Here is a 21,168-nt window from a genome sequence, read left to right as displayed (position 1 = left end):
GAGAGCTTAGCTTAGCATAAAGACTGCAAACACGGGGAGTCAGCTAGCCTGGCTCTGTCAGAGGGTGAAGAAATCCAATTTATTAAACTCCCTGACAGACACACTATATCTAATTTGTTGAATCCAGACAAGAACAGCAGTAACTTCCTGGAGTTCTTGTTGTCGCCATCAGGTTACCACGAAAGTCTAGAGTCACCTGGAAGTCACAATGCCCAGCCACAACAAAACATTTTTGTTACATTTTTGGTATTTACAGATTGAACAAATTCAAATTAGTTTCCTGTCTTTATGCTAAGCTAAACTCTTAGCTTTAGCTGGATATGGAATGGACAGATATGAAGGCAGCATTGCTATTCTCATACCTATAACTCTGCTCAAGAAAGCAAATGAGCGTTTATTTCAAAGTACTAAGCTATTCCTTTAAGTATTCTAACTTTTTTATTCTTCCCTTGTGGGTTACTCAAGTGGTCTGCTCCAGATGGACATCATGAGAGCATTTATAGAATACTCTGTTTTCAGTCTGATTCCCATCTATTATAGATCAAATGTAGAAAAGAAAGCATGTTAACACAGGTAGATTCCTCCTTACAGACTACCTGTGAACTCAATCTGTATATGCATTTTTTTGTGCTTGCCTGTGTGGATGTTGGCTATAGTGTCTTTTGTACAAAAGTTGTCTGTGCTGTCAGTTCATTGTTAACTTTGTGATGTTAACAGGAATTCAAAGAGACTGTTTACACCACAGGTACCTGGATGGATCGTATGTTTCTAGACTGTAAAGATATCATGTGCCACTTTGTTGTTCTTTCATTTGGAATTAATATAGTTTGTCTTGTCTTTACACTAATTACTACAGCTAAGATGAAACCCTAACATTTGGTGTATTATTTTACTGCTGCTTGGGAACTTGACACACTTTTCTAAAAAATTCACTTAATAGTGATATATTGTGAGTAATGTGGATTAATTTCCCCTCTGAAAATACAGCCTGCTGTCACTGATTGAAGCAATCTGTTTGAATGTAATGTAAATGTTGCATGTACAATGGTTGATGCTGCCTGGATCCCTTCTCGTTGTCATGTGCACGTCACTTTTGATTCGAGACAAACGGTCAACAAAAATGAGCAACAATAACAATTTTGGAAAACGACACAGAGAGAGATACAGATAAAAAGTTGAGCATGCAATAACTGCAGGGAAGAATTTTCCATTGTTATTGAGATAATGCTAAATATTTGTTGATGCCCCATTAATAACTGAGCGTCGAATTTCATTCATGCCTGCTTGAGTCAATAATACTCGAGATCACCACCAGATGTCACTGCAGTCCTTTGACAAACACAACATCCCTGCACGAAGAGCATGTCTTTAGAAACACAAGGATGAGAAATGAGGGACATTTCTCATTTTAACTGTTTGATAAAAGAAATAAATCATTTGACATATATCCCAAAACAATGTTATTCACAGTGATGACGGCACACTTTTTCACAACACATCAGATATCAAGTTGTTCTGTAGTATGTGTTACTTGAACATGTCAAATGAATTTATGGTCTTGTATAGTTTCACACAAGTGTTGAAACTAGTCATTTTTGTTTTGGGCCTTTCTTGGAGCACTCAACGATTCATTTATTCGCCCAGAAAACTGTTTAATGTGAGACATTTTCACATTTACTTTTTTTTTTCAACCTTTTGTTAGATATATTTGTGTTATCTTGTCTTCAAAGATAGAGAGAAGAGTTAAATTCAAATTATATGAAAATTAAAATGATCAGTTGTATTTTTTATTTATTTAGGAACCAGTACAAATAGTTTACAGTTGTAAAATCACATATTGCATTGTAGATAGAGGTTAGGGTAGGGGTGAGGTCAGGAAGTCAATCGGGAACTTATGAGAAAGAGAGTTTCTTCTGCTGCTAAATAAGATAATGACCTGCCCTTTCCCCCACACTCACTCATCACATTTTTACCCACAAACCACATGACTTTAGGGCTTCGTGATATTTACCCCACTTGTCTCATAAATTAACCAAAGGGAATAAACCACAAAAACTGGGAACCAGTTGAATTTGCTCGCGGCCAAACCAAACTTTATCACGTGCATCCCAGCAGCAGCCTTCCTCTGTGCCCTGTCTTGCCTTTGTCCACTCTTCCTCCAGAACGACCCTCATCATTAACCTGCTCTTCCTCTCCTCTCGTCTGAACCCATGACTGTAGCCAAGAAACCTGTCTACAAGAAAATGAAACTGGCATGTTGTTTTGATTGCGGCCGCTCAGAGCGGGACTGCTCTTGCATGCCGGTTAATGTGCATTGTAACACGGACTCTCCACAACGCGACATCCCGCTCTCTGCTGTCTCTGTTAATGAATGCTCAGCCACTTTACGTGCCTGTAAGTTGTCGCCATGACATGTGCTCTTCAAACTTTGTAATATGCACTGTGTAACCTGTGCAGTGTGTCTTTTAGCTTGTGTGGTGTCTAGCTCTAGCAGCTGTATCAACACTGTCATGGATATAGATGTTGCTTTACTGTTTTAGCTTTATGATTTTTAGTCAGCTGGTGTTCTTCCCCCCTGTGTTGCTACATTTGGAGTGACTTTTAGCTGTTGTGAAGCATGCTGGTATACTGTTTTGCTGGTGTTTTTGTCAGAGATTGTGGATTCAAATTGACCTTTAAATGAGCTCAACAGTAACTGATGTTTAATTTTTGCAGAGTTTAAAAAATAATCTTCCCCTCAACAATAGTGATATAACTTAAAAAGTGGAAGGGGATTATGGAGTGCTTCCCCTTCCAGTGACCTCACCAAAATGAAACCATGGAGCCTACTTGTACAGCCCTAAATCTCTGCCACACTTTTCTCGATGCCCACTTAATGTTATAGCCCTCCTGGTGGAGAATTAGGCATGCATTTTTATCAAATTATATATTTTTTAGGAGTGTACAGATACCATAATGTCACTGGAGAGGGTAACTTCATCTTTTCAAGAACAACCCCAAATGATATAAATTTAATTAAAATGTAATTATTTATTGTCATTACTGTACCCTCCAGAAATGGATACTCTAGGATAGGATTTAATATATGTTTAGATGACAGAAACCATTTTTTTAAAAGATGGTCTTGAGAGCACCTTAGGGGATTTGTTGAGGATATTGAGGTTGATTAAAGCTTACACAACCACCGAGGGGCAAATTCTACAAATCATATTCAGTATATAAACCAGTGTCCCGTTCATTGCAGAATTGTAATTTCTAGTTTGAGAGTTTTTTAAGTACAATAATTCAGTATAGTACAATACTACAATGAGAGGAACATATAGTGAAACAATAAAACAGCTCTGGATCATATTGGACTTGATTGAATTGACCTGAACTGAAAAGAGCTGCATATGAATTCTTTATTTAAGTGTGATTCCCCTTTAAAGCCAGAGGGCATGTTAAATTGTACTGATGTATTGCAGAAGGCACGAATAATGTGTCTGAGTTTGTGGAGCGTTGATACAATTTGCTGGAATACATTGTAGACTGTCATACAATTTCAGCAAACGTCTCTTGATCAAAGACCATTCTGTGTATAGTTGAACATCCCTGGGTGTTTCTACCCCTCAACATGTCTTGCAGGGTTGTGTGCTCTGAGCATCGCCTGGCTAGCTAAGCTCAAGCAGAGCTCCGGAGTTGCTGTCGACACGGTGCGGGAGACGCACGGAGTGAGGCCTTATACGGGCTGACATGGAAATTATGTTTGCATTTTCATTTTTGGAGTGCTACCGGTTGTCATGAAACTCAGCCTGACAGTTCCTAACCACCAGGCAGTCGAGTGCCCCCCCGCCCCTTCTTTCTCTCTCGTTGTGGGACAGATGCTAGCCTGTTAGTCCTGTGACTCTGCTTGCGCCCTCCGATTGCAGGCGACAGATGCCAGGACCAGCAAGGTCCCTGTTTGAACATTGCTGTCACTGTCCTGCCTTAAGCTCAATGCATGACCTTTATTGTAAGCAAGGGGTTGAAATAAGGTACTAATGAGCATGTGTGGGACTCACGGCTCCAAAAAGTGACTCACAGAAAGTTCCATGCATCTACGCAGGTTGTCTTAGGCAGTGTAGAGGAATGAGAAAGACTTTTTGGGGAAAAGGTTAAAAGAATAATCATAATACTAGATAGACTTTAAAAAAATAATACATTCTCTCACACAATGCAAGTCTGGTTACATGCATATGTCCTTACTAAATGTTTCAGATCTACCCACTGAGCATTTGTGATTTTCATGTCAAAGGACATCTAGACATGTAGGTTAAAATTGGGAAAATTTCATTGAGATTTTTAGACATTAAGGTTACACCCTGATTCATTGACTATATTTCAGTGTGCATTGTAGTAAGATCCTACTTCACATTGAAACATTCATGTAATCAATTAGTTAAATAATTGATTAGTTAATCAACAGAATCAGCAAATATTTTTGATAACTCGTTCATTTTTTAATTACATTTTTAGGGGAAAAAATCAAATATTTCTTAGTTTTAGCTTCCTAATTATGATGTCATTACGTGATCATTATGTAAATCTATAACTAAACTCTACACAACAAGCTATTTGAAGATATCAAGATTTAGGATATTTAAGGGGATATTTCTTTCTTACATATTGTAGACTAAACTATTGATTGAGAAATTAATTGGCAAATTAATTGATAATAAAAATATTTTTTAGTTGCAGCCACAAACCATGTAAACCTAAACCGTTAAATTTTTAGCTAGATTTATATAAACCTATTCATCTTTTACCTGCAAATCACCAAATCAACACTTACTTTAACTCATCAATTGTGTTTATATTTATCAGCTCTGTACAAACAGTTGACTATGGTTCACAATTTAAACGTATTGGCCACATACATACTGAAAATTACTATTTTAATCTGACCCCTGCTTTTTTTTCATTGTTTTGTCCATGTTTTCTTCAAGGCACACCTTTTTTTAAGCACCTTAAAGAGAAATCCCTCAGCCCTCAGCTCTCAAATGTCATGTATAATTTGCTTTCATTGCAACCTGTTCTTCCTTGTAACCTCTTATCTGTGTCTGCATTTCTTCTCAGCTAAAAATAGCTATAATGGATATATCAAATCAAGTAAGTTCTGATTTCCATTCTCTCTTTTGTCATTTCTTTCTAACCTCTTCCACATGTGCAGTCTTAGCTATCACTTCTTGTTCTGTCTTTAACCCTCTGTATTTTACTGTTTCACTCTTCATTGCTCTATCCAGTCTATCATCACCCATCATTATTTTTATATGCAATGTATTAGGAAACTGTGTGGTTTGTGTTGGGTATCAATTGCAGCTCAGCAGTAGATGGTGCTACTGCTTCACTGTGAGTGTGGATGAATTAATCCAGTGCACATTTGAAGATACAACATTAAAAGATTTAAGGTACAATTTATGCAAGAATTTGTAATGCAGATTTACTTTTAGAGACTAAACAAGCGGCATCAAAGATATTGTAACACTTGAGAGTTACTATAATTTTCTCTCAGTTCTCACCCAGCCAGCAGAGGAGTGTGAACCTTGTGGGCCATTCACTTTAGCAGAATCTGTGATAGGCAGCAAATCTGCCACAATGTGTTGTCCTAGAGAAGTGCTGTGCATGTTTGACATGGGGCAGATGAATAGTGGAGGTCTAGTGCAGGAAAGATAATCTGCTAGACAGCTGACTGTTGAAATAATCATCTCTATTCTGCAGTTTTAGCTCCTAGCCATTTTTGAGACTAAGGAAAACACTTTTTCTCTGCCTCTTTTGTTGTTGTTGTTGTTGTTGTTGTCGCTGTTTTATCTTTAACAGTTTTACCCCCGTTATAACACCAGTGGAGCTCTATGCTTTTACATTTCAAATACTCAAATGGATACTGAATTCATTCCACCCTCATCAGGCATAAACTACATCCAGTAGCTAGTGGTTGTTAATTCACATTGTCACCTCCTTGTTCTTATGGCATAACAATCGCTGGAACACCTGAAAGCATACTTATTAATTCATGTTTATTATAAATATCAAAGTAAATGTCAAATCCAACATTTCATTGGTGGCTATACCAAGTGGTTAAGTGGTGTTTAATAAAAATGAGGTTATTTAATTATTCAGTTATTAGCATTCTTGTGCCAGAAAGAATTACCCCCAAAAACCAGTGAATATGCTTTAATTATGATAAGAGTCACAAGATGTTTTATTAACATACACACTGCAGGTCTTATTAAAGTCAGTTTAAATCAAATCCTATATCGGTGCTAATGTGAAGAATTAAAGGTTAGTTCACTCAAATCACAAAAAAAAGAAAAGAAAAGAAAGAAAAATTGCACTAATCCCTTGTCGTATCCAGCCTTCCAGATAGTTTGTTTATTCCTCCCCAGTGTTTTGACATCTGTCTCTGATATTTCAGCAGCCATCCCAATAAAATAGAGGTGAAAGGAATTTTGGCTCTGATGTTTTAGCACTGAACAAGTAGTGGACAGAACTGCGACAATGTAATTAAATATTATGACAACATTTTAAATAGGGAGTATTTCTTTAGTAAAAAAGTAGTTCCAATGAAAACTGTTGAGAGAAAAGTCTCTGGATTATTCAGAGAAAGTGTTACAGGTAAGACACATTGCTGTTGAGTTTTCCAAACAGATTTTTTTTTTTCTAAACAAATTAAGCAGCACAAACAAAATTATTCTCATTTTCTGTACATTGTGCTGGGGTGGAGGTAGAAAGCTGGAAAAAAACATTTTTTTGTGATTTGACTCAACTGACCCTCTAAAAACACAAGTAAAGAATCCATTAATGTGCTGCTGATTTTGACTCTTCTTTATTTAGCAGTAAATGATGCCCCCCTAACCCAGTCATCAACTTATCAATACAAGTCAGCTAAACTGAACCACAACTCAGCCAGCGTGGTCTGTAGGGGGCCCCGCAGCGGAGTCACTGCTGTGTCGGTGCCGTTGGTAAACAACCGCAAGGGAAGCCTGCTGCCCCCCACTGAGCCCTCCGCTCTGAGACTGAGCTTTATGGGCCCCAGGGACCTGACCCAGGTGGGCCGGCTACCAGGGGTGGCAGAAGAGGCCAGCCGACTCCACCGAGCACGTAGCCTGCCGGTGAAATACAGATACCATCCCAGTCACTCCAATAACGCCACTCTCAGTCACAGGCACTGTAAGGGCCAGCCTCCCCTCCCCTCCCCTCCCCTCCCCCGTTCCCCTCGTCATGTTTGGCAGGCCTGTACTCAACGACAGCACAACCAAAGCATGTGCTTGCCAGGCTGGAGTGGTTGCATGTGTAGCATTCCTTACTAATGACCCAGTGTGTGCAGCTGTCAGCTGTGAAACATTAAATATTGAACAGGCCAAGCAAGATGTGAAGGGCCAGTGTGTTTGAGCATCTCTCTCCACTGGAAGCCCCCCGTAATTCAACATTTTCCATTATGGTGTCACACTCAGACACGTTAGCAGTGTTTGAAATTGTGTGTTCATCTGCAGAGGAGCATGATCTATGAGCCTTTATTAATTTTAATGAAAGCTCTTTTAATTTCTTTGAAAAAAACTGCTGACAGCTTAAACATTGATTTAAAAGACTCAAGTGTATTTTCCATGGCTTGTAACAAGCTATTCCCTCTACAAACTATGGCTGTTAAAATGTCATTAGCACAAACACTTTTCTAGCTGCTTGCGCTTATTTTACCAGCAACTGCTACAGAGTAAAGTTGTTTTCCTTAACGGTGATATTAGCTTGTGAAAATATTTGCCTGATTACTTTACTCGAGGGTAAAACTTGTAATTTGTTCCCTTTGAAGAGCTCAATGCAGTTTTGTGTAGTGATAAAGACAATGTCCAAGGGCCATCTCAGCTGTACATAAATCACTCTGGCAAGAGGACCAACCTAATTATATGAGCCAAGGGCGTCACTCGCAAGATGAAGAAAGACCAGCATTCCGTACTGGATTCAGTATTGGAACGAGAGGCTTATTTATAATGTTGAATGCCTGATGTTTATAGGTTATTACCTTAATTAAATGAGAATGTGAATGATTAGAATGGCCAACAGACAATTAATCCAAGTCTAGGTATTAGAAAATTAATACTAACAAGGGATGAAAAATTAAATCAACCTAATGAAGGCTTTAAGTATTTGTGGTGCAACATAATCTAAGTTATAAATCTGAAGCAATTTAAGCAATTGGCATGATGGTTGGCACTATATTGCATGTTTGTATCTTCTTACACAATCATGCAAATGATGTGTGAATGTATCCTGTCGTCATTATGCAAACATTGGACTGTTTGCACACTAGTTAAAGTGTCCTGTCCATCCCATCGTGTTCACCCAACTTCACTTTCTACTCTGTCTCCATAACCGTATTATCTCTTTGAATTCACTGACCTTAAATTGTGGTGTGGTGTTTTTTTTGCTGTCAGTGATGTGTGTATTTTTGCGTGTCTACTGATAACTTCGCTCCCTCATATCGCTGCTTCTTGTTGCAGTTGAAGATGACCAACAGTCGGCGCTATCGCCTAAAAAAAAGCAACGCAATGGAGGCATGAGAAACTCTCCAAACTCTTCACCGAAGATAATGAGGTAGGACGTCACTAATAATATGGTACCTGCTGCATCTGACTTTGTGTTTAGTTTGTATACATTAGTTTTCCTCAGTCTTCAAAATGCTCATTTAGCTGAATACAGACGGTGTCACCATGCAATACAGCTTGGTCAAAATTCTTTAATAACAAAATTTAAGAAAGCATTCATTAATTGGCCACTGTGGGTTAGCATAGCCATAAAACCATTTTATCACCTTACAAAGCTGTTTTGGTGTGGGTATTATTTATATATACAACACATATGGAGTAACATTAGCATTCATTTTGTGAATATAAGTGCAATGTAATCTTTTTCTAGCCCTGCTTTAGTCTCTTTTGTCTGCTGTTTGGAACTTTCCTCCTGAAAACAGCTGCCTACGGCTGGAATAAAGGCTGACTAGTGGTAAGATTGGACCAAAATAGTTAAGTAGTGGGCTGTAAAACCAAAACAATTAGCTGAAAGAAGCTAAACTGCTCCATTGAGCTGAGGGGAACTGCAGAGTCAGGTGGTTATTGTCTTTGGGTTCATCACTACATGCCACTACAAAGTCAATTAATCCAATGTTAATATAAATAACACTGATTACAACAGATGTAAGGCTCTTTTTCAAGAAAATGTGTTTCTATTAAAAAGCAAATATCGGTTCACATACAGTATCTTCTTTGGATTTGAAAAAAAATTATTATCAACTTTAAAAATCTTGGATCGCTCAGACTCTAAAGACAACATCTTAAGACATTCTCAGCTCTTCTGTTCTCTTGAAAAACATCTCAGGCTTGCAGAAGCGCTCTGTGTCACGAAGTTTCAAGTGACACCCACTGACTACAGCTCTTAAACAGGCCTGGCACTAATGACAGCACCAGCCAGTCAGAGAGGCTCTAAAGGATAGATAGCCCAAGGCTATTCATCTATTGTCAGATCCCTGTGAGCTCTTTTCAGCACGTAAGGCCACAGATGATATGTATCCTCACAATGAAAGGTGAATTCAAATGCTACCTTGCTTTTATCTTGTCCCATAAAATTAAATCAGCGCTTATTGATTCTGACTTAAGATAACACTGTTATTCAACGCAAGGCCATTACAGGGATGATAATAGTAATAGTCATTGTCATTAAGTGCCATGTTATAAGGAAGGCAGGCAACAGGGAAGTCCTGCTTGACGTATACAAAGTGGAATTATACAGATGTAATTTAATTAAAACTGACAGATGACTTTATGCTCCCAATGCTAATACTGCTGCTATTCATTTGACATTTAGAAATTAAATCCACAAATGTCTGTATAGCTTTTATACTATGAGATACAATAGATCAACAGATCAACAATATAGTACAGCGTTTATAAGAATGTCTTAGTATTATATCTAAAAGGCGTGTTTATAGGGTAATTTAGCATTTTCTTTTGATCTATGGCCTCTGTTTTCGCAGGTGGGCGTTTGCCCTTGTTTGATTTGGTTCAAAGTGGTGCCAAAGTTGAATCGCTCCAGGTGATTTCCAGACTCTTGGGTAACAAAACCAGCCTTTTCCAATGCTATAGCCATCAGCTAAATAGCAACCCACCAAACCAGCCCATCTATTTGCCATGCTAATGCACTGTACGATACAGGTGGATGTGTTATTTCATACAGCGTGTCTGCTGCCTCGAGAGGGATTCACTGTGGTAGCCTAAGGGATACTTCATTGCAACATGCGGAGAAAAAAACATCTGGGTGTATACTATATCAAATGTGTTTTTACAGGACCTGCGGCCTCAAGGCCTTCGTAAATAAGTAATGATCAACAGATTGGCTGTGGGTTTTGAAGAGCAAGGCTTTGTCAGTTTGCATGATGGGGAGGATTTTCAAAAGACTTTGCCTGCCCTCACTGCTTGTATCTGAATTGCAGTATTACAGTAAGCCAGTGCAGTGATGCTGAAATAGAAAATCTACATAATGTGCATGTCTAGTTTCTACTTTATGTCTCTCTCAGCTGTCATTACACTCCTCTAGAAGACACCTGGCCTTATGTTTTGCGGTCATGACGTGTGAAGTCTTGTCAAATGTGTCATTGTACGACTTAAGTAGTGAATTATGCCGCTTATCATTTTTAATGTTCAGAAGTGCGCCCACAGAAATGACACTCACAGGCGCCTCTGCTCTGTGTAATGAAACGAAGCACAAAAGAAGAAAGTGATCAACTGTTGAAGCAGACCTGACTCCTGTTTCCAGATGTATCAGCAAACTAACACGCCCTGTCTGGAACTTAACAATGACGACCTCACTGAAATTAACACCATTTCCACAGGCTCCTTGATGGGTCATAAGACACATCTAATTGTGGGTTGTCACAACGTGTTTGGTCACATCGAACGGCGCCGTGACATACACGTCATGTCTGCTACAGCACTGCTGAGGCAATTGGCAGTGCAGGATAGTGACAGGCCGTCATGGCTGACAGTGAGCGATAGCTATCCTGGCAGAGCTTTGCCTCACCAGTCATCTCCACAAGGACAAACTGAAGTGACAGCAGCTACACTGAGTGGTGAAACATTCGACTTCTGATGAAATATTTAGCTGAGGTGTAAAACCACTAAATGCTTTTACTCTTATTAGGACTTGTATTCCAGACTCTAGCAGAAGTTGATGATAAAGAGTACAACGGGAGTTATGGAAGATAATGTATGATTGTTATGGATATAATCTGACTCAATATATTAGTTGATATATAGTAAATTATTTAACAACAACTTTGATAGTCTTTTTTGTCTCTAAGTAAAAATATGTTTAAAAGATCTGAACACAAATATGCAATAAAAATGTAAAATGTGTGCTAGCAAATGGCAAATGCTTTTTAAGGAGGCATACCGTACCAATGACTATTTATTAAGAACTGAGGGTTTGGAAAGATGTTGGTATAGTTCACTTTTCCAGAAAGACTTCATGGATTTTCAAACTTGATGCAACAGTATATCCAGGCCTCAATGAGAAAATTGATTTCAGACTTTTTTTTTTGTATAACAATTGTTTTGACATAGAATATCTCAGAATAACTCAGAATCTCAGAATAACAAAATAATCAATCTCAGAATAACATACGTTTTTCATTTGAGTCAATAACCATGTTTACCTTTTCTTTCTGTTTTTGATTTTTTGATTTTGGACCTGCAAAAACACAATAAGGCAACAAATTGTCACCGATTTGCTGCTCTGCTCTGTTTTATATCATTCTAAATGTACAAAAACAAGCAATTTGGTGGTAGTACCATGAGCTCTGGAAATTGTTATGGCCATTTTCATTCCTTTCTGACAATTCATAGACAATTATTAGTAATAAAATTAATTGTTAGAATAATTGATAGTGAAATTAGCTGCAGCTCTACACAGAAAAGACAGTTTAAGATGTCGATGTATTTAGTTTAAGTTGTTTTGCGTTTTACGGTAATATTTCTAGAAAGAAACTAGGTGATGTTTATTCCAGCTTCTGCATTGTACACATATGCCAAGTTTTGTTAAAAAGATAATATTTTACATACTTTCACCCACATAATTTACTGTGCACACACTGTGTCCTATTAAATAAGCATTGCTTTGACAGATGTGGTTTGGAGAGGTAAAAAGAAGCAGAAAAGACATTACCATCTCCAACTACTTCCACTCTTGAAAGGACATCCAGGTCTTGCCTTGAGGGTATATCAGCCCAAAGGCGGGCTTTTTTGGCTTCAGTCTCCTGCAGCCTGAGGGATGGTAGCTTCAGCTGACACTTTCATGCATACTTAACATGTTACTTAAGGTAGTATTCTACCCACACGGATTAAAGAGATGCTCTTCTTACGGAGTCTTTAAAAGGTTTTGGACAGAGACAGCTTTTGTCTGGGTTTCAGAAGATAACATCTCTGATCTGAATGCAACAGTCAGTTTAGTGCAAAGGGAATTGTGTTGGGCAGAACACGGCCTCTGTGGTTACCACTGTAGCTGATGGTTAGGGTTAAGGTTTTCATTTTAGGGCTTCTCTTTGTTGAGTTTGTATGCTGTCGTTTCTTCTGGGTTTCTTCCCACAGTACAAAGACATGCAGGATAGGTGAATTGGAAACTTGGGCAGTAGTTCCATTTGATCAACTTTCAGAGGAATCATATCATGATGATTTGATTATATTGTGCTATTATACTTTTTTGTCCAAATGAATGATTCAAAGAACATTTACATTTTTTGTTTTTGTTTTTTTGTCTAATGTACCAGCGGAAAGGTTAATTCACTGAAAATCAGTTTTATTATTTTAAATGTAATTTTGCACACATTTACCACATTGTAGCATAGAGCCACATTAGATAAATATTATTGATAGGATGGTGTAAATTTGAGTTTTTCTGTTAGTTAGTTTTTGTTCAGGGTACAGCCTGCAGCACCTCTTTCCTAATACATGCAGAATTGGCTACAGTCCTTGAACAGCAATAAGTGGTTCAGAAAAATGAATGGGAAATGCGCAGGAACTTAAATTCTGTAAGACTGATCAGAACTAGATTTTTGTGTTTGCAGTTGAGGACATTTAAATTTATTTATTTATTTTTAAGTAATGTATTGGTCTAGGAAAAAGCATCAAAGCCAGAACCTTGTTTGCCATTGAGCAAACAAGGTTCAAAATAAAATGTTCCCTCTTAGATGAGCACTCGAGTGACTTCAGACTATATCCTTGCACCTGAGGTCAGATATGAACTGAAGATGCATTATTTCTGTTTGGAGGGAGACACTGGATATGATTTTATACTTTCTGATATGTATTAATGTTTAATTTAAATGCATTTTGTTTTTTATTAGAGGGGGAGGGAGAAGAAGTGAAGGGTTTGGAAGTCAGATAGTAATTTTTGGTATCACAAGTATCTCTTATTAGTATATCTCTTGGAAAAATGTATACTTTTAGTTAAAATATATTATCATATCCACAGAATCAGTGAGGAAAAACCGCAGGTTCTCATGTTCTGAGACCACTTTAGTGGTCAGTGCTGGGCAGGTTTAAGCTCACCGCTGCGCTCAGTGGAATGAGTTTATGTAGTTCTGATGCTATTTAAAAATTAATGGCCTTCACTTTGGATAGCAAATATGATTGGGCAAATTGCTGAAATATTCAAAGTCTGGTATGTTAAAGCTTTTACCACAACGCACACTACGTCAAAAGCTGTATGCAGTAAGGGGGCGTAATTGCTTCTCCATGCTCATGCCATTCAACGACGCGTGTTGCTGCCATCTTCTTCCGCCTGGCTGCTGCCGCTGATGTCACTCTGCTTGATGACATGGCGGCTTTGTTGGCATTTTTGCAAATGGCCTCTGACAGGAATGAGCAAAGAGGAAAAGAGGAAGGAAACTTTTTGAAAGGGTTTTGGTGATATGTTTGTAGATCCTGATGGTCTATTGATTAAAGTGTTTGAGGATGTTTTGTATAGGTATAAATAAAGTATAGGATTATACATTTTGATAAAGACATTATTTTTAAAGAGAACTACTATTTATACAGTATTCTGTTTATGTTCACCTTGGATGAGCACATTACTCATCATTTATTAATGTTATCCCTAGTTTTCCATTTCTCATGTTTGAATGTTTTATCAAATGTTGTTTATTTTTTTAATTAATTCTATCGTTATTGTTGCACTTTAATATCATTATTTATGTCTGCCTGTAAATTGTATTCTTTGGTTTATCATAATAATTGCTTTACTAGTTCAGCTTATTTAATTCACTGTGTCTCCTATATTCTTTTGTTCGCTCCCTCCTGTCTTTTTGTTTGATTAGACATGACCCGCTCCTCATCCCGGGGAACGAGCAGATTGAGACCATGGATGAGAACGTAAAGAAATACGACTCCACAGGGATGTTTCATTGGTGCCCGTCCAAAGACATCGAGAAGGTCATCTTGGTGAGTTCTGCTCCTTCGCTCGGCACACGTCATTTGTCCCTGACACTCTTCTCCGCAGTGACAGATGTGTCATGTCACAAAGCACCATCAGAGGTTGACAGGGCACTTAAACACTCTGTAATGAGGTGTTTGACATGTCATTTGCTATATGGGGGCCCTGTACATAGAACATTTCTTGTACTAATACATATGCCATTTTTCAAATTACTTTCATAGTCTATTGCGGTCATGAACTGCATGATATATTTTACTGCGAGTAGGCAGCTGAGAGAGGAGAAAGCACTAACATTTGCTAGAAAAACCAATTCATGCCAAATTCCTGTCACAAACATCATCTTTAAATCTTTGTTCTTTCCCTCTCAGACCCGGAGCGAGGCAGCGATGACTGTTCTGAGCGGCCATGTGGTTGTGTGCATATTTGGGGACGTGAAGTCAGCATTGATCGGTCTCCGAAACTTTGTCATGCCCCTGAGAGCGAGCAACTTTCACTACCATGAGCTGAAGCACATCGTGTTTGTCGGTTCCCTTGAGTATCTGAAACGCGAGTGGGAGACTCTTCATAATTTTCCAAAAGTTTCCATTCTGCCTGTGAGTGCAGCAAAACTGCATATTTAAAATATTTATCCATTACAGTATTTCATTTGTTTTTCCTACAATACCCAATCCTGTCCTCAAAGTACTTGGTGATGGTTGTGATCTTGCTATTGAAAACGTCTGTGTATAACCAAGTGTATGGCCATAACCAATTGCCTAGAAGTCTAACAACAAGTGGTACTTGAAATTATTAGTGTATAAGCATTTTTGGTAGGAGACACGGTTATCATAGGGCTCAAGGATGATAACTGCCATTTATAAGTTGCAACGCTTTCATTTACCTTTTGTGTCACGTAGGTGAGATAACAAATTCTCTCCTTCACTTCCCCCTCAAAGGGCACACCACTGAGTCGGGCAGATCTGAGGGCTGTCAACATCAACCTCTGTGACATGTGTGTCATCCTGTCAGCCAATCAGAACAATATTGACGATGCATCACTGCAGGACAAAGAATGCATCTTGGCGTCACTCAACATCAAATCCATGCTGTTTGACGACAGCATCGGGGTCTTGCAGGCTAATTCCCAAGGTAAGGAGTGCCCTATCATAGTTCACTGCACCGCCTGGAAGGGACAGGGCCCTGGCACAGAGAATATCCCTCACTGGGTGCTGCCTGGCTGACCTGGTGTCATTGCATTTGACAGTAAACCCTCCTGACTATTCCTCCGGTTACTGTAGCAACTGGTTTCTTCACAAACCTAATTGGTGGCAACAAGCACAGCACTGGCACAAAACCCTCACCTGGCTTACGCATTTTCCATTTCACAATACATGAAACTAGTTTATGTAAATCATATGTCTATAATTTATGAATAGCATGTAACAGCACTCAAAAAAAGCAACTGAAACACTTGGGTTAGCTTCAGATGGCCTTCAATAATGGTCATTCATCGGCTTTGAGAGAAATGCTTTTAGAAACCTTTTGACCCAAGGAGAGAAAAAAAAATCCTGCCAATTTCATTATTCCTCTAATACATGTATGACCTCGCATTTGCCTTAGTCAGCAGTAAGTGATGGATGTCAAAACATGGCCTATGTATAATACATACAGCATCAGTGATTTAATGTGCTTACTTGTCAGTCTGAGGAATGTCAAGTCAATTTGAATTCAATCTTGCGTCACTTATTTTCTATTTCATGGCTCCATACTGTACATGCTGTGTGTGTGTGTGTGTGTGTGTGTGTGTGTGTGTGTGTGTGTGTGTGTGTGTGTGTGTGTGTGTGTGTGTGTGTGTGTGTGTGTGTGAAAAAGGTTTCCATCTCCATGCACACACAATCTAAGGGAAACAAAATGAGTAGTGTGTCACATCTATTATATATAGACTAATATTGGACCTTGTCAAGAATACGGTAACATCACACTCAGCAACTTTATGCTTTACCAGTGGCTGGAAGTGGATGAAATAGCCTCAGTACATTAGTTCTGCTGATATGCCTGCTTGTAGCCTCTGATGAAGTATTGAATAATGCATTAACAGATATGCTTTTTGTCATGTTTGTATCCATTTAGGCTTCACACCACCTGGAATGGATAGATCGTCTCCTGAAAACAGCCCAGTCCATGGATTAGTAAGACAGACGTCTGTGACAACTGGGGCAAATATTCCCATCATAACAGAACTAGGTGTGCTTGCTGTATATTTTTGTCAGTTGACTGATATATTAGCTGAGCGGTTGCATGTTTTTTTCAGTTACGTAGTTGTAAACAGATCTGGAAATACAATTTGTGCAATTAGAGGCTGTCAACACTTGATCAACCATACTAAAAGTGGAGTTTCTATGTGTTTTTCCCTGGTTGACATGCTCCAGTAACTGTTTTTCTTCAACACTTGTCTAGCGCCATTAGCAAAGCCAGGCAAAAAAGTGCCTGTGATTTCATTCAGTCAGGATAAAAGCAGTGGGACCAGCATACAAATGATAACTGAGCTGGGTAAGAAGTGGCACTGTCCTGTTCTGCAGTGTTGTAACTGCTGCTGCCTCCATATCAGCTTTCTTTTGATTTCTCTTGCTGCACAAGAGGCTCAGTCCATTCCCATGGCATCACTTTGAGCACATTTTACCCTTGGTTCTAGTTGAAATTGCCTGTCTTGTTTTGGCCCCTTATCTCAAAGCAAAAATTTTCCCTTTTATTTTTCTAAGAATTACAAGGCCTTTGATCCCTCAGAAGTCCTTGTGGCTGTTTTCATAGCATCTTCTGTTGGATCACATTCTCTGGCCCGTGCCCTCTTTCATCTCAGCCCTGTCGATATGACTGACATTTATTTCTGTCTGCACAGAAGTAGCAGTTCTCAAACTAAATTTTACATCATTACTTTCTGCCAGCTACTGCATGTGTTTTTGTGCTCAAAGACATCTTCAAAGAAGGTTCTGGGGCAATGAGATACTTTCATTTGTTTTGACATACAAGTAGAAGTAATTGGAAGTTCTGTCTTCGATTTACAAAACAAACAATGGCATATTGATGTTACTGATATTGACCTGAGGAGGACTTTGAATCAAGGCCTGGAGCTTTGACAATATGCATGGTGTCATGAGTGTGCATGAATGGCCTGGATATGGAATGTGACAGAGGCAAGTTGGCCACAAAGCCTAACACAAATATCAGACATGGTTTAATTTCAGTCACTTAAAAAAAATAGATTTTGTCTAAATTTGGAACTAATAAATCAGGTAGAATTCTAATACAGTCCATATCTGCAGCTACTGATTGTTGTGCACAACCACTGTACTTTTGTCTCCTCCTCTTCATGTGAATCAAGTTCAGTATTTGCCTGATGTATGTTTAAGCGCACAATCCATGCTTTCTCAAATCACGAAAATGTTTCGTAAGATCTGGTTTGGTGTACAGAAAATAAACAAGCACGGTTTTTAAAAGTAATGAGATTTACATGCTCACTCTCTCTCTAGTGAATGACTCAAACGTTCAGTTCCTGGACCAAGATGATGACGACGACCCGGACACAGAGTTATACCTCACTCAGCCTTTTGCCTGTGGGACAGCCTTTGCAGTCAGTGTGCTGGATTCCTTAATGAGTGCTGTAAGTCATTTTCAATCTCGCTTACTGACAATACTGAAGATATAAAGAGCTTTTGATAGAGATTTTTGTATGGTGACAAATCAAATCTGTCAGCTATTTGAAATTTGTAAAGAAATCTTGTGTTCTGATATCAGGACGAATAGCAGGATACCTCCAGTCCCCAAAAATGTTGGCTCTCTCTGCTCCCATTAAAACAATAGATGGCAAGACTGGAACTTGTACTTGGTATGACGGCTTCATTTGTCTGCCTTTCAGTTTGAGTGAGGTTAGAACAAAGCTGCCTTCAAGTGCGCTCCAGTGTAGACAGAGGTAATGCTACCTAATGGACAGCCCTCATCCATCATCTTAGTCAATAGTGCTGTCAGCAGCTGAGGGAGATGTCACTGTGCTGTACAACCAGGAGGAGACACAAGACTGCAGTGCAAAGAAAAGGGCAAACATTTGCCCTTGTTAAAATCAACAAAGCAATAACTGGTAGTTAAAAAGATAACTACATCGTAAGTACATCATCAGGTTTTGCATTCAGTTTGTAATGCTGATTTATCCACAGAAATTGTCTGTTATTTAACTGTAAGAAATGCCTGGACAGCATGAATTTGTACATGGTCTCCCTGTGTGTTTGTCTGATGGGAGTGAGAGTAACCTGTAGTAATTGGATTCTGCTGTCTTTTCACTCACAGTGCAGAACAATGTGAAGCGACAGAGCGGGGTTAGATAGCACCACTCGACCTGGCTGTGCTCAGTTGTGACTTTGGTGCTGTTTGCTTAAGGATTCACCCTCTACTACTTTCATTCCTTCAGACATACTTCAATGATAATATCCTCACCTTGATCCGGACGCTGGTAACAGGCGGGGCGACACCAGAGCTGGAGGGACTGCTAGCGGAGGAGAATGCATTACGGGGAGGCTACAGCACGCCACAGACCCTGGCGAACAGGGACAGGTGTCGCGTGGCACAGCTGGCTTTATACGACGGGCCCTTTGCCGACCTGGGGGTAAGTGACTGGTCTTGTCACCTAAAGGCTTTGCACATCGATGTCTGCTTGTGCTGTGGGAGCTAGCTTTAGTGAAAGGATTCAGACTAACAGGGACAGCTGTGATTCAGAGTTTAGATACCTAACAGGGATTGTACGTCTAAAAATAGGTAAATTCTATGAAGTTTTAATCCACTCCAATCATGACATTAGCCTATTGGCATTTAGAAAAATGTTACACGTCAGGTACATAAATATTCCTATAGTCAAAGTATGAGAGGTCAGTTGTTATCTCCAACATTATAGGTTATGGACAGCAGTGAGTGTCAATTGCAAGTGATCCATAACCATAGTCATATTTTATATGATGTCCAATGTAAAAACATACTGAAATTGTATTTTAATATAAATTATTTTACTGATCAGGATCAAATCTATACAGGAATAGTTAGAATATGTATTTAGGTTAAGTTATTGCAAATTATTATAACCCTAACCCATGTAAATGTTTAATTGCTTTTAGTGTTGCTTTAGTGTATGCAGACTGTATACTGCATCGTCTTAGTGTCACTGTCTTGCAGGATGGTGGTTGTTATGGTGACCTCTTTTGTAAAGCCCTGAAAACGTACAACATGCTGTGCTTTGGCATCTATCGGTTACGAGATGCACATCTAAACGCACAAAGCCAATGTACCAAACGGTGAGTTTTTTGTGCCCTCACATTTTGAGGTTCAAAATTGGGATCCATAAAAAGCAATGTTTTGAAAAATCAATTCTACCAACACTATATTTACGACTCTCTTACATCTGTTCCCTCTCTCCACTAGGTATGTCATAACCAATCCACCATATGCGTTTGAGCTGGTGCCCTCAGACCTGATATTCTGCCTGATGCAGTTTGACCACAACGCCGGCCAGTCTCGAACCAGCCTCTCCCACTCTTCCCATTCGTCCCATTCCTCCAGCAAAAAGAGCTCCTCTGTCCACTCTATCCCAACCACCAACCGTACCAACCGCACCAAAAGCAGGGACACACGAGACAAACAAAAGTATGTGCCCCTTTAGAGCTCTCTGACTGTCTATGTCCATGAACAGTGCCTGCCAACAGTTACTGTTGTCCTGTGTGTCCTTTTGCAGGGTCCAGACAGACTGTAATATGTCTGGGTGTCTATGTGTGTATGTTCGTCTGAATGTGTATGTATGTGTAACTTGTATGTCAACAACATCACACAGCACAGAACAGAACAGTGTGATTGTCCTCCTTAGCAGGGCCATCCAATGGCATAGGGCAAAGAAAGCAACCACCAAAGGCTTCACCTTTTCCTGTGAGCCCCCCACACACTGCGTTTCATTTATATCTGTTGGCTGTAACAGTGGTCTTAAATTTTTCTTTTTTTCCAATGATTTACTTCATGTAACATATTCTTCTTATCTTTTTGTATTCTTATCATGATGTAACATACATATTTCTCCTTGATTTTCCCCCTTCAATAGAACATTTTTTAAAGGTTATCCATTCAAAAGCCATTTGGAGTTAGAAACAAGATATCTATCTTCTATCATCAACAGATACATTTTGTTTATGGTACACTTTGAGACACAACACATGTAGCAGAGAGCAGTACAGTGTTTATTTCTACAACTAAGTTAAAATCTGTTTGTGTGCAATGAACTGTTGACCTTATTTTGAACTGAGATTTATTTAATCATCTTCAAAGGATAATTCAGGTTATCCACCCAGTTCAGCCCAGTACGGTTTTTGCTATCCTCTTCATCTTTTAAAATTGTACTACTGTAGGGCCCCTAATTGCACATACAGGATCAACTCTGTCATGTTAATATAATAAACAATAATAACAATAATAATAATAATAATAAGTTAAATTTCAGCTGCAGTATTCATTCATTATGGAACTTAAAGTGTTAATAACGTAGAAAATAGAAAATTACAAAGAAAATACTGATATGAGTTAAGGTAGAAAAAAGCCTTCCTGAAAAGAAAGCTTTTTAGGCCTTTTTTTTAGAAGACACTGTGGTCTGTGCTTCTATCAGATGGTTAGGAAGGC

At 38.9% G+C, this 21,168-nt stretch overlaps 1 protein-coding gene across 3 annotated transcripts in view; it reads left to right on the top strand.

Annotated features, from left to right (window-relative positions):
- The window catches only part of LOC134003011 (calcium-activated potassium channel subunit alpha-1a-like), a 94,750-nt gene that overhangs the window by 61,295 nt on the left and 12,287 nt on the right, over nucleotides 1–21,168 (top strand). The window contains exons 19-30 of one of the 3 annotated variants that reach the window (XM_062442094.1): nucleotides 2,221–2,394; nucleotides 5,095–5,127; nucleotides 8,511–8,604; nucleotides 14,372–14,495; nucleotides 14,859–15,083; nucleotides 15,426–15,618; nucleotides 16,600–16,713; nucleotides 16,927–17,019; nucleotides 17,997–18,127; nucleotides 18,929–19,123; nucleotides 19,684–19,802; nucleotides 19,930–20,151. In XM_062442094.1, the coding sequence (XP_062298078.1) occupies nucleotides 2,221–2,394; nucleotides 5,095–5,127; nucleotides 8,511–8,604; nucleotides 14,372–14,495; nucleotides 14,859–15,083; nucleotides 15,426–15,618; nucleotides 16,600–16,713; nucleotides 16,927–17,019; nucleotides 17,997–18,127; nucleotides 18,929–19,123; nucleotides 19,684–19,802; nucleotides 19,930–20,151 (1,717 nt within the window). The remainder of the gene's footprint in view (nucleotides 1–2,220; nucleotides 2,395–5,094; nucleotides 5,128–8,510; nucleotides 8,605–14,371; nucleotides 14,496–14,858; nucleotides 15,084–15,425; nucleotides 15,619–16,599; nucleotides 16,714–16,926; nucleotides 17,020–17,996; nucleotides 18,128–18,928; nucleotides 19,124–19,683; nucleotides 19,803–19,929; nucleotides 20,152–21,168) is intronic. The other 2 variants (XM_062442093.1, XM_062442095.1) reach the window with 2 other exon arrangements.

Source organism: Scomber scombrus, chromosome 21 (genome assembly GCF_963691925.1).
Source record: "Scomber scombrus chromosome 21, fScoSco1.1, whole genome shotgun sequence".
Lineage (NCBI taxonomy): Eukaryota > Metazoa > Chordata > Actinopteri > Scombriformes > Scombridae > Scomber > Scomber scombrus.
The sequence above is the reverse complement of the archived record's forward strand: the minus strand, read 5'-3'. Positions and strand labels throughout refer to the sequence as shown.